Source organism: Lycorma delicatula, chromosome 9 (genome assembly GCF_047948215.1).
Source record: "Lycorma delicatula isolate Av1 chromosome 9, ASM4794821v1, whole genome shotgun sequence".
NCBI lineage: Eukaryota > Metazoa > Arthropoda > Insecta > Hemiptera > Fulgoridae > Lycorma > Lycorma delicatula.
This window is the reverse complement of record NC_134463.1, coordinates 38,488,370-38,500,999: the sequence shown is the minus strand read 5'-3', so window position 1 is coordinate 38,500,999 and position 12,630 is coordinate 38,488,370. Positions and strand designations below refer to the sequence as shown.

General features: G+C 27.6%; 1 protein-coding gene across 6 annotated transcripts in view; it reads right to left on the bottom strand.

Moving 5' to 3' along the window:
- LOC142330581 (uncharacterized) overlaps positions 1-12,630 on the bottom strand; it is a 325,414-nt gene that overhangs the window by 4,781 nt on the left and 308,003 nt on the right. For 5 of the 6 annotated variants that reach the window (XM_075375964.1, XM_075375963.1, XM_075375968.1 and 2 more), the window contains 10 exons: positions 11,510-11,635; positions 11,156-11,249; positions 10,565-10,771; positions 9,974-10,079; positions 8,330-8,558; positions 6,578-6,713; positions 2,893-3,067; positions 1,872-2,045; positions 816-998; positions 189-398 (listed from right to left, as the gene is read on the bottom strand). In XM_075375964.1, the coding sequence (XP_075232079.1) occupies positions 189-398; positions 816-998; positions 1,872-2,045; positions 2,893-3,067; positions 6,578-6,713; positions 8,330-8,558; positions 9,974-10,079; positions 10,565-10,771; positions 11,156-11,249; positions 11,510-11,635 (1,640 nt within the window). The remainder of the gene's footprint in view (positions 1-188; positions 399-815; positions 999-1,871; positions 2,046-2,892; positions 3,068-6,577; positions 6,714-8,329; positions 8,559-9,973; positions 10,080-10,564; positions 10,772-11,155; positions 11,250-11,509; positions 11,636-12,630) is intronic. The other variant, XM_075375967.1, reaches the window with a different exon arrangement.

The window sequence follows — 12,630 nt, the reverse complement described above, 5'->3', positions numbered from 1 at the left end:
TACAGGCCTGGCACCATTTCTATTAGAAAAGCAAATATGACTAATGCTGCCTGTACTGTCTGCAATACAACAAGAAAAAAAAATTTAAACCAGATATAAAAAATAAAAGAATAACCACAACATAAGAACAGAAGAGTGATAAATCAAAACTAAATTAATGAGAATTATTAAAACTAAAATGATATTACTTGTGATTTGATGATGTATCTTGAGGAGGTTTCCTGACAGTAGAAGAAGATGCTGCTCTGCGCTGAGCCTCAGCTGGTCTGGAAGGGCTGGACCGATATGGCAAAGAACTAGGACGTACAGCTGGAATGGAACTTCCTTTAGCTGGCAGATCCATCCTGCTAGGACGTGCTCTTGCACGAACTGGCATAACAGGTTCTGGCATTTTGCTTCTGTAAATAAAAAATGTAATATTGTAACAAAATAAACTAACTGCCAGGTATGTCATGAAACATGTCCTATAAAGATTGAAGATCCACTAGATGATACAACTATTTTGTATATATAAATATATTTTTCTTAAAAAACCTCTAAAAACCATTATAGTTTAAAAACATGTTATTTTTTTAATTTAAAATAGCCTATTGATGTTTCTTTACAGAAACATCATTGTTAACCCTATGTATAACTAATATTAATTTATAGTAACAAACAAGTTTTATAAAATCTCTCTTTTTTAGAAAGAAAATATATTCTAAGAAAATTTAAAACAAATTATAACTTTAGACTTATATTTTATTATGATATTTCTAAAGAAATAACATGTAATGAAAAAAAAAAAACTTTTGGGAGAAATATTTTCAAATTACCTAGCTGTGGAAATAGCTGGCTTTCGCAGTTGACTAGGTAATGATAATGGTTTCTTTAATACTGGTCTTTCTGCACCATTATTTCTTGCAGGACTTTGCGTCGAGGTAGATGATGGCGATTGTGCCGATACAGGTGGTCTAACAGGTGAAGTAACAGGACGTGGTATCCTGGACCTTGGAGTACTTAAAAAGCACACAAAAATAAATAAATAACATTAAACAAGTTTCAAGACAGCTTATTAATTAAGTATAGATACAAAATGAACATTTCTTTAACTTTAATTAAAACCCCATCTGTAGAGCAGAAAGCTCTATTTGCAGTAAGGAAATAAACCTGAAAAATCAATCATTAAGGTGGGTTGGTCAAAAAACTTTCTTTTTTTTTAAGTTAATATCTTTATTATAATTATACTTCATAGCTACTTCTTTTTTTTTATTAGTTGATGTGGAATAGATTTGAAAGTGGTTTTTGGAACAACTTTAGCACATATCTATTTCACGAACAACTATACTTATATAAACAAAATTTTGCAATATATCTAAGTCTTCTAGGATAATGTGAGAGTAGGCTCAAAAAATGTATTCTTGGAATTTAATCAGTGTATCTTTTTTCAAAATTAAATATTGAACGAATATCTTTTCCCGAGTAAATAAAAATTTGATACTGAATGCTCTTAATACTTTTTAATCCATGTATTAAAATACTGAATTTCTTTAGCTAAACTGATTTAGACAAGTGCCAAAATCTATAGGTTTTAGAGGTAATGTAGAAGTTATACATCCCTAGAAAACCTTCCTCATATGTATTATTGTAAAGTGTAAAAGTAACAAGTAGCATAATGAATAAGTAATCAGCAACACAAGTTGTGCATGTTATTTACTACTGTATGGAAAACTTGGCTGCTATTCCTTACTACATTTAGAGTTAGTAGTAAGTAAATTATGAATTCCATTGCAATTTTTTTATCAACTAGCAGCATAATGATCCCATCCTTTAATCTAATGAACACAATTATAGAATAAAAACAAAAGGGGGAAGTTCACAACAGACAATACCTTGATTTGACAGGTGATGAAGAAGGTGATGTATGAGTGCTAGAAACTGGAGTATCTCTACCACTAAGCATCTCCCATTTCATTTGTAACCTACGGAATTTTCCACCACCACTACCATCTGTATCATCTGATTCACCTTCATGACTACCACAAGGGCCAACTCCAGTTTCCAAACTAATAAAAGTAAAATATACATACACTATATTAGAACATGTACAGTTTAGCTTAAAAGAAATGTTTTCTTTTTTTAAGGAAACGCTTAATCATATCCCTTTATTTTTAACTATCTTTAAAAGATTTTTAAAATAAATTTTAACAGAATATAAAAGAAATATAACAATAAACTGATGATAAATATTGAATTATGATAAGCAATGTTTATAAGTAAAATAACAAAAGTTAAGATGAGTAACAGTTTTTGAAATAGTAGTTAAGATTGTGATATAATAATAATTAAGTAACAACAGCAAAATAAGTCAACATGCTGAAGTATTTATACCTCTAAATGTTTTTTGGAGAAATACTATTATATCATAGTATTAAATAGAAAAATGGATAAAAAGTTAAAACAATTTATGTAGAACAAAAATTTACTTTTGCAATTCTGATAGTTATCTTATACTTGTTAAAAAAAATAATAACCCTTTCAGTGCCAAACATCTTTCCAACTATTTACTAAATGTGCTAACCTGTTTTTTTTAAAAAACAGTATAATCTAAAAAGTATATTTTTATAATTTATTCATCAATTTTCATTTAAAAGTTTGTCAGATAAATTTGTCATGTTTTGTAAAATAAATTGGCAATTTCAACAAAGCTGATTTAAATAACAAAAGGTTTCCTGCTGCATGGATCAGAAAAAATGTCTATATAAAATATTAATGATATTATTTTATGAATAAAAGATTATTTAAATTTATAATTAAAATCACTAAAATCTAAGGCATAGTTTTGTTAGGTAGACTTCTAAAGAAAACAGCATTATAACTTACATATAAATAAATAATTCAATAGAAAATTACCTATCAGTGTAATCTTCTTCTGTATCATCAGGAGCTAATCTCTCAAATGCATTTGCTAATTTGGAACCAATGTGAATACCACTCCAGCGTTTACGAACAGTACTAGCAATATCACTAACTACTGAAAATCCACCAACTGAATCAACACATGAACGTGGTCTTGCAGTGCATACTTCTGTAATAAAAATTAATTACCTTAAAAAAACAGTAATAATATCAATAATCAAAATTACAAAAAAACTGAACAGCAGTATGTGCTATGTAGTGTATAATTACAATATCCAGAGATTCTGATTTTTGAAAAGACACACACAAATTGCTCACATTCCATTTAAATCCATGAACATAGTGAAATTATGGAAGTGTTTTAATGAATCATGATGTCAACTGTTAGGTATTAAAGTATACTACTTTCACTACATGCTGAAATATATGCAGTATGAACAAACTTTACATGTAATGGTGCTTTTAAAAACATAATAGTGGGTTAATCAATGTAGCTACAATAAAATTTAAAAAACATATGGGTGAGGGAAACTCAAGAACAAGATTTTAAATCCATTACAGCCACTATCTTTAAAAAAGAAGCTGGGACATGTTAATATACAATTACTGCACTTATTTTACAAAACTGGAGAAAATATTAAGAACACACAAATACACAGAATTAAAAAAAAAACTAAACTTATAATTAAATGTATGAAGATGGAAACAAACTGTTAGAAAATTATATCAATGTAACAAGGCTTCCAATTTTAAATGAGAATGAATATCTAAAATCAATGAAAATTGTGCTAATGAGAATATAACTCTAAGATGGTGTCAAGTTAGATGATGTCAATAATAGACCCTTTATATTCGCACTAAAGATTTCAATGTATTACATACTTTGCCAGCATCGTAAAAAGTATCAATCTGAAAAATTTTTTCTAGAAGAATTGAGAGATCTTGTAGAGGTGAAATTTTTTAAAAATTGATAAAGCAAAAATTTAGAAAGTGCAAAATTTTATTTACATTTCAAACCTGTCAAAAAAATAATAATTATTTGGTAACCTATCTAATAATATGTAACTGATAAATTATCAAATTAAAAATAAAAAGTTAATATTAACAATACACTAACATAAAATTACAATACAAGTCCAAACTCATCTTAATGAAAGAACATCAAAGTTAAGTTTCAGTCAGAACCCTACCCACCAAATAGAGTACCATAAATAGGTTTACAAACTGTTTGAACATAGATTAATTCTAATTATCATATCAAGCAAGCTGCAATGAATAGGATCACAATGATACAGGATTTGAGCAGAATAATTATCAGGAATGAAGTTTTTCAAACTGTCTTATCCAGATGGTGTTTATTGGAGTTTTAAAAATATGGTTTTACAAAAATCTAGTTTATGCTTGTAAGTTGAAGTTGAAATGAGACCTTATCAAAAATTTGCAGAGCATAGGATCCTTATTATATTCACTATGTTTTTAAAATATACAAGTCTACAACTATTCTGGCAAAGTTATGCCGTGTGGCATGAGCCAAATTACCACGAGTGTGAAAATTTCTTCTGAAGGTTAAAACATACAACTATCATTTTAGATTTGAGTAATGCTTCTTTGTGAAGGTAGACCTAATCATGATATAAAGTAGATGCAATATTGATGCATAAGCACTTAGTGATATAACAAACATGCTGTCCAAGTTGTGGTTCAGAATGGTGCAACCCAACTAAGTTGCATTCTAACTACAGGATTTGGTTCTAATTATTGGTTTTACATTTTAATTTAAAATTTTTTTATGAAACTGCTTAAAATGGAGAAAACACCAAAATCATATTCAGTATAAAATAAAAATGTTATCATTAGTATAAGAATATCTTTCTTACACCTCCACTCCATAAGTAAATTCATTAATTTACAAATTTGTAAAATATATCTATATATATTTCTCCAACCAGATTTCCAGCTATTGCCAGATCTGAGTGAGTGTGTATAGGTGAATGCAATTACTGCTACTGGCTTGCACAGGCCTCATATAGCTGCAAATGTAATTCAATACAAGTATAAATGTAACAGAAAATATGTGGTCTGGAACAGACTCATTTTCTGACTCTTATATTGTTATGCCATTTACTCTGCAAAAAAAAAAATATATATATATTTTATTTTTTTGCAGCCTCTACCATCCCCATAGCTGTCAACTCAAGCCTTTTTTTGTTATTTATTGCATTCATTTTTAAAGTTTATTTCTTAATTATTTTTTTACAATATATATTTAAAATTAGGCTTTTTTATGATAAATTATTTTAATAAATTATACATTGCAAAGTAAAAAAAATTAACAAGTTTGTTGCATAAAAAAGAATATCATAGTAACTGATAATAACACAGATAACAAATAAAAACTAAACAACAATAAACTAAAAATAATTGGATTGCACCTAAGTAAGATTGCTCAAACATTTTTCACAAAAACTAATCTAAATTATTTTGTAAAGTAAACAAAAAACATTTAATAACTTGGTTTGCATAAAAATGCTAAGAAACAGATTTCAATTTAACAAAAAATGTATGTATGATCACAGTTTAAGGAAAATTAAAATTACTGTAACTAAAAGTAATCAGATAAGAAAACTAAAAACAGAACACCTTATTTTGTACAAGAAAACAAACATTATAAACATTTACTTGAAAAATATTTTGTCATTATTATTCTAACATATATCAAAAAATAAAAAAAATAATACTGAGATCTTATTACAAATTATGTATTATTATGTACGTATAAAACATGGAAATTTTTCTTCAATATCTTTAGGTTCCTAATGGTTTACCCTTTTCTGAAGTTTGGTTTTGATGACTATCTATTCTTCTTCTGCTAAGATTGTAGCTTTCAACTTTTTCGTTTCTTCCTCAAATTTTTTAATTTTTGCTTGTGTTTTCCTTTTCAGGACTCTATTCTGTTCTTAAGAGACTTTTTTCTGCAAGACATTCTTCATATTGTCTTCTAGAGCTTCTCAGGGCAGTGAGAATTTTTTTTTTTGGTAAAAAAATATTTTTCTTGCCCCCAGCATCTACAAATGCACAAAAACCTTTTGCTGATAAATTATCTCTTTGTGCAAATTCTTCACCATAAGAGATTTATTATTGGAAAAGCCACTCTGAAAATGAAGTTCTCTAAATTTTGTAATTTTTCCTGACATTTCCTACCTGTGAGAACCATGATGTAACATAGGTAATTATTTACTGCAAACATGAAAGTGGCAGATAAATATATTTACACGTATCTGCTGTATAAATATACTTTGTCAAAAGTTACATTAATTGATTATGGCCTGATAAGCCATAATCACTTTCTATCACTTTTATTTTAGGAATCGATTTTACTTTAGTTTTAGTTTTTATATAGTAAATTAGTTATATACCAATTTTAATATTATTCAAGAATTCCGAGGATCATCTCAGGTTCTTGGGCATTCAGCAAATACAGGGGATGTGATGAAAAAAGCCAGCAAATCAATTAGTCAATTACTGAAGCCAATCCCTATTCTTATTCATAATATTTTAATAGTTACGAAAAATAAACTTAAATTTCCATAAAAATTACTTTGTATTCTTAATAATAATATTATCTCTAATCACTATAAATATTTAAAGATAAAATCCTGAAGCCAAGAATTACAATTACCTTGTGTAGGTGTTGGTTCTTCTTCTGATGTAGTACCAAGTCCACTCTGAATAGAATGAACCAATTTGCGCAATGTCCATGAGCTTTTACTGCTTGTACTACTACCTCCACTATGACTAGGTGAAAGTGGTACTCTCTAAAAATAAAAAAGAAATTTCATCTGGTATATTTTAAATAGTTTAAAAAAAAAGAGATTTAACTATAATATGAACACTTATAACTAGTATCAGAATAAACTTTTATTTATATGTTACAACTGTAAAACTACAGATATACCGAGCGTGCCAGAAGTAACTTCCACATTTTGAAGATTAATTTAAAAAAAATTAAATGAGTTAAAAAAAGAATCTTTTTATTACACAAAACACACATAAAGCAGTTTTTTAAACTAAGTTTTGAAAACCATATAACTCAAATGTTGACTGCCACTGGTGATATATTGTTGAACCCTTTTTTTGTTAAGTTATTCAATACTCTCCAGTACATCTCGAGATGAGTGGAGGCGATGCATTTTAAGTTCCCTATGGAAAATTCTTTGTGCATTCCGATCAGAAATTGCTATTGCATGTTTACATGTGGAAAACATTGGAGTTACTCGATGTATGTTTTTACCGCCTCCACATTTACTAGTGTCGTAACGGTTCTAGTTTGCCAGATGGTTTTCTTTTCAATGTTGATTCACTTGCATGGAGATTGGAAACCCATTGCAAAATCGTTTTCCTATCCAGAACAGCAGCACGTTGACCAAGACCGAAGTATATATGAAAGGCTCACTGAGTTGCAATTACAAATTTTTTGTTTTTTATAAACACTTAACAAAACCATGATTCTCCTGTCCAAGCCATGTTAATGGCTTGAAATGGCAGAGCTGTTGTTAACTAGCAAGACTCCATCCATCTCATTAACCCTGCTACGTACGGCACAGTGACATTTTCAAATGTGTGAGATATTTCTGCCATACCTTGTATATCACAGTGACAAAAATAGAATTTCAAAACGTAATGAATGCTTAATATATAAATGTGTGACAATTACATTAAGTAGGCTGACACTGTAAACTCTTGATGTTATCTATATGAAATTAATGAAATGATTTTTTTTAATAAATAGTAAGAGTGTTTCAAGCAGTCTGGCTGATGCAGCTGAGAATTACAGTTGTGGTAATATGTATATGTAAGCTATATGTAGGTATTTTTTTTCCAACTTCATTTAGGTTTATGACTAAGTTGTAGTTGCACAATCTTTGTATGAGAACTACCTACTTCAAGTAGGTAGTTCTCATACAAAGATTGTGCATTTTCTATCATTGCAATACTAAAATAAAGCTGCTGCCTGGGCCTTTATTGAAGATGCTGTATGTTGCTGCAGATGAACCAGACAGATACAATTTCCATGGCATCTAACCATGGAAGAATGGATGAAGAATAACCAAGAGAATGGATCAATCCACAAAGAGAATGCCTCTAATCAGGATAGTTAAGTTTACCATGTTGCCCATGACCATCAATTGCACTCATACCTACCTTTAATTTTAATAAAAATTATAAAAGTACTTTGCTCTCATTGATGTATAATGTACGCTTTTTATGGAAGAGTAGATATACATCAGTGGCACTTTTTTGTAAGGCAAACATTAACAAACCTAAATACAGCCCAACTGAAATCTTGTAGTGCAGAATCTAAAGCATTAATATCAAATTAAATGTACGGAAAGATAATTGAACAACAAACAACTAATAAAATTAAACTTACCCCCAATTGTAGTAGGCTTTGATGAAGTTGTCTAGTTTCATATAAAGGATCTAGTTTAAATGATATCTGTGTAAGATTTTTTAATGACGTTAAAAGATGATCTGAAAGTGCTCTACTTTTAGCATTTCCTTGACATGCTGTGAGTAATAAACCATCATCTAGATAATGTTTACGGAGAACACTTTCCCTTGTTCTTAAATAACTTAACCAAACGTCTAGACCCTGGACACTAGAAAAAAGACAGCAGAATATTACACACTTAGAAAAAATGATTAATATTGAAAACGATGAATATTAGTACAAGTCAATAGATTATGCAAGTCTGCTTTCGATTTATTTTTTATCTTGCAATTTTACTACTCAAAATAACAAATTTCTGTGAGTTCAAATATACTGTGTATTAAATATCAATAAAATGCTGCTTTATAAATCAATAGTACAAAATTATGTAAGAGGTTCTAATAATACAATCTCAACATTCTAAACTTGTAATTACAAATCAATTCAACTTTTAATTTTTTTTAATATTTATATAACTTTTAAATGATTTGAAAAAATAAATTTAATCTAATTTATGCTATGAAAAAAATAATCATGATTTATATTGTACCAATTTACAGTATGATGTATATTATGTCAATTTATATTGTATCAATTTTACAGTAAAACTATCAAAATAAATGCTTTATAACAACTTTTCACTTTACTTAATAAAATGTATTATTATGATTAGATATTTTAACTTAATTAATAACATATTACATTATTTAATAAACATAAAAAATCCAATGTGGATACCACATGACTTCCTCGTAAGCCTATTAAGTTACATATATACATTTTAAAAAAAATGAAAAGTACATAAATTTTTTTCATTAATAACTTCTGATAATTTTAAAAAAATTGTTAGTATTGAATTATTATTTACTGTAAAAATCCTTTTATAATCAGAAGTTAATAATTATTAATAAATCAATATATTTAAATAAAAAAAAAAAAAGTCGAAAATGAAGTCTGATTTGAAGTGATGTGCCTTCCCCTTGTAAGATTCAAATAAATACCACTTATTATATATCACTGAAAAGTTCTCAATGAAGGCTTATTATTGCAGTTAAGAAAAATTTCAAAATCCAAATTTTTTGGATTTTGGGCTTTTTTGGACACTTTTGGTGCAGTCGATTGTGATCAAAAGGGAAAGTGCACAACTAGATGTTACAACAGTCCTAAATCCAAAATTTCAACATCCTATGGCTTATCTTTTTTTGTTATGTACATACATATGTACAGACATCATGCCGAAACTAGTCAAAAAGGATTCAGGGATGGTGAAAATGGTTATTCACATTGAAATCTGAAAACTAAAATTTTTTATGATCACAGTACTTCCTTCCTTTGTACAGGGAAGTAAAAATATGTTAAAAAGTCAATCTTAATTAATAATTGTGTACAGATATAACTGATGAAACTGACTGCTTCTTAATTCTTTTAAAAATACTTTACAACAAATTATAAATCTCTTTATGCATTATATAACAAATTTTCAAAAATCTATGTATTTAGAATAACTGGCTGAATAATATAAACAGTAATAATAAATATTAGCAAATATAATAAATAGATAAGAAAACAATAATTTATTCTTACTTTAAAAGCCCAAATATAAAAGCATTAAATTTAACAACACCTTCTGTTAAAACATCTTCACTATTTAATTTGACAACAAGTTCATTAAGAGCTTTTGTCATTGGACCTGAAAAAATAAAACAAAATTTACTGACAAGAAAATAAACATTCAAAACTTTATAACAATAAATTTCATTGACAATATAATTTAAATGTTTTTTTTTCTTTATTTAGGATTTGGTTGATAAAAATGTATTTGCTAATTTATGGGCAGAGGTATGCGAGATCACATTTAAAAAAAAAAAAAATAAAAATTAAGGCATGTCAATTAACCTAAAAATGAATAAATTACACAGTTGCTTGTTTACGAATACATATGAAAGATTCAAGGAGTTAACTGAAGCTTCTGAATTTCATAGTTTGTGTGGCCAATAATATTTACAACACACAAAAAAAAATTATATATACATGAAGATTATGAATGTTACGCAAAAATATAAATGGCAGAGACTTTGAAATACACAGTTAAGTAACACCCACAAATAATAATGTGGACAAAAAAAATTTCAAAACCACAAATATTATAACTTATGAAAACATTAAATGGCTTACCTTGTTGTGAAGAAGCTTCAATAACCTGCCATACAGAATTATTAATATCACCAAAAGGAGTCTCTATTGTCGGTTTAAGTCCATCACTAAGCAGTGCATATAATGCTGGACATAATGAATTTAATGAATGCTGTGATAACATTTCAATAGACTGTTGTTCACAGCTTAATAGACGCTGAACAGAATCACTGACTGCTTCAACTAAATCTAATAATAAAAAAAACCATAAGAAAATTAATCAGATTATAATTTTATCGATAAATAATTAATAAGATATTAAGATTTAATTACCATTAAAAAAAAAGAAAACCAACCTATTTTCACAAATTAATTTACATTAAAACAAAATAAAACATAAATTTTCATATTTATTTTAAAAATTACATTTCATTTTTAACAGCTAAGCAACATGAAATGTTTGGTGAAAGATTTCCAAGCAGTTAGAAATCGAATATAAGACTAGCATGGCAACTACCAACAACCTGGCTAGCTTCATTACTTAATTACTATTTCATTTAGGAAGGAAACTATAAAACATTTTTAAAATTATATACTAATGAGAGAAAAAACTGATTGTAAATGAATACTAACCAGTTTTGTCAGCAGATCTGAATCTATTATCAACTGATATACTTCCTTCGTTTTCCTCTCTAATAGCTGCTTCTCCAAGTCCTTGAAGTTTACACTGAAACAGACAGATAAATAAGATGAAAATAACAAAATTATTCTAAAATATTTCACTTGAAATAAAAAATATACATGCTAATAACAAAAATGGCAAAAGCATAAAGTAGGTGGGAAAAAAGAAAAAAAAAATTATTCAAATCTTTACATAGATACTAGAAAAAAATTACATGGAAAATTTGTAAAAAAAGATATTACACATAATAAAAATAGAAATACATTCAAATTTAATATATTACATAAGTTTTGAAAATACCATACCTGATACGTTCTTTGTGCCAGTGAATTTTGAGGTGAATTTGGTGGTGTCATTCCTTGTTGTACATTTTCTCCATTATCAGCAAAGCTAACAGATTTCCTACCAGCTTGACTCAAGAACCTGCTAACCTAAAATGTAGAAAAAAACTTCATGTATCATATTAAATTATCAAATGTAAAAATCATCCATTACAATAAAATTTATATGTATAATATATTTATATGTATATTATTTTTATTAATTTCATTTCATATTTCAAATTATAAGCTTGCTAATTCAAAATGCAAGAATTAGCCAAGGGATCTGAATTTCACAACTTCAAATGTGTGATGTAGCTGTGGCCCGGCTCGCTGTTAATAAAAATAATGCTATGTTGCAGTCAGATAAGTAAAGAAAAGATACATAGTTATGATAATACAGTGGTTAAAAGCATCAAGTAACATGGATATGATACTTGGGAACTGAAAAAGAAACACTGATGGCAGTGAAAATTGATATCTTTTAAGAAAGAAGAGGAATTTGAAAAATAGGTATCCAGTATGACAAGGTTAGACAGAAAAAAATCAGTAATGAGCACTTCCTGGAAGTTATAAAGAAACAAGTATGTGACAGAAAGCTTATGTTATGATATAAAAAACGTGCAAAAAGGTGATGTATCTAAATAATTTAAAATGTACAAATTATTAAACTATTTAACATTTTTAATATACAATATAATATTGCAATTGCACAATAATCAAGTAAAAATGTTTTCTACCTAAAAAATTTCCTAATAAAGAATAAAAAAAGTGCAGATGGTTAAAATGGATATTACTTGCTCTAACATATATAACTAACAGAAAAGTACGATGATATTTTGATCTGATTTAAAGGATGTTAAATATATTTTCTAATTTTCTTACATTTATCCACTATTTTTGATTACTAATTTAAAATTTAACTACCACAAAATTTTATGCCCTATTTTATGTTTTACTAGCTTTTAGTCTTGTTAAAAAAAAATTATGATTATTAAGATTAAATAAGTTACTCTACAGCACTTTTTCTACACTTGGTAATGAACAATTCTTGTGCATCTTTTTGATAAGCAATTTGTAATGAACCACAACATAAATGAAACTTA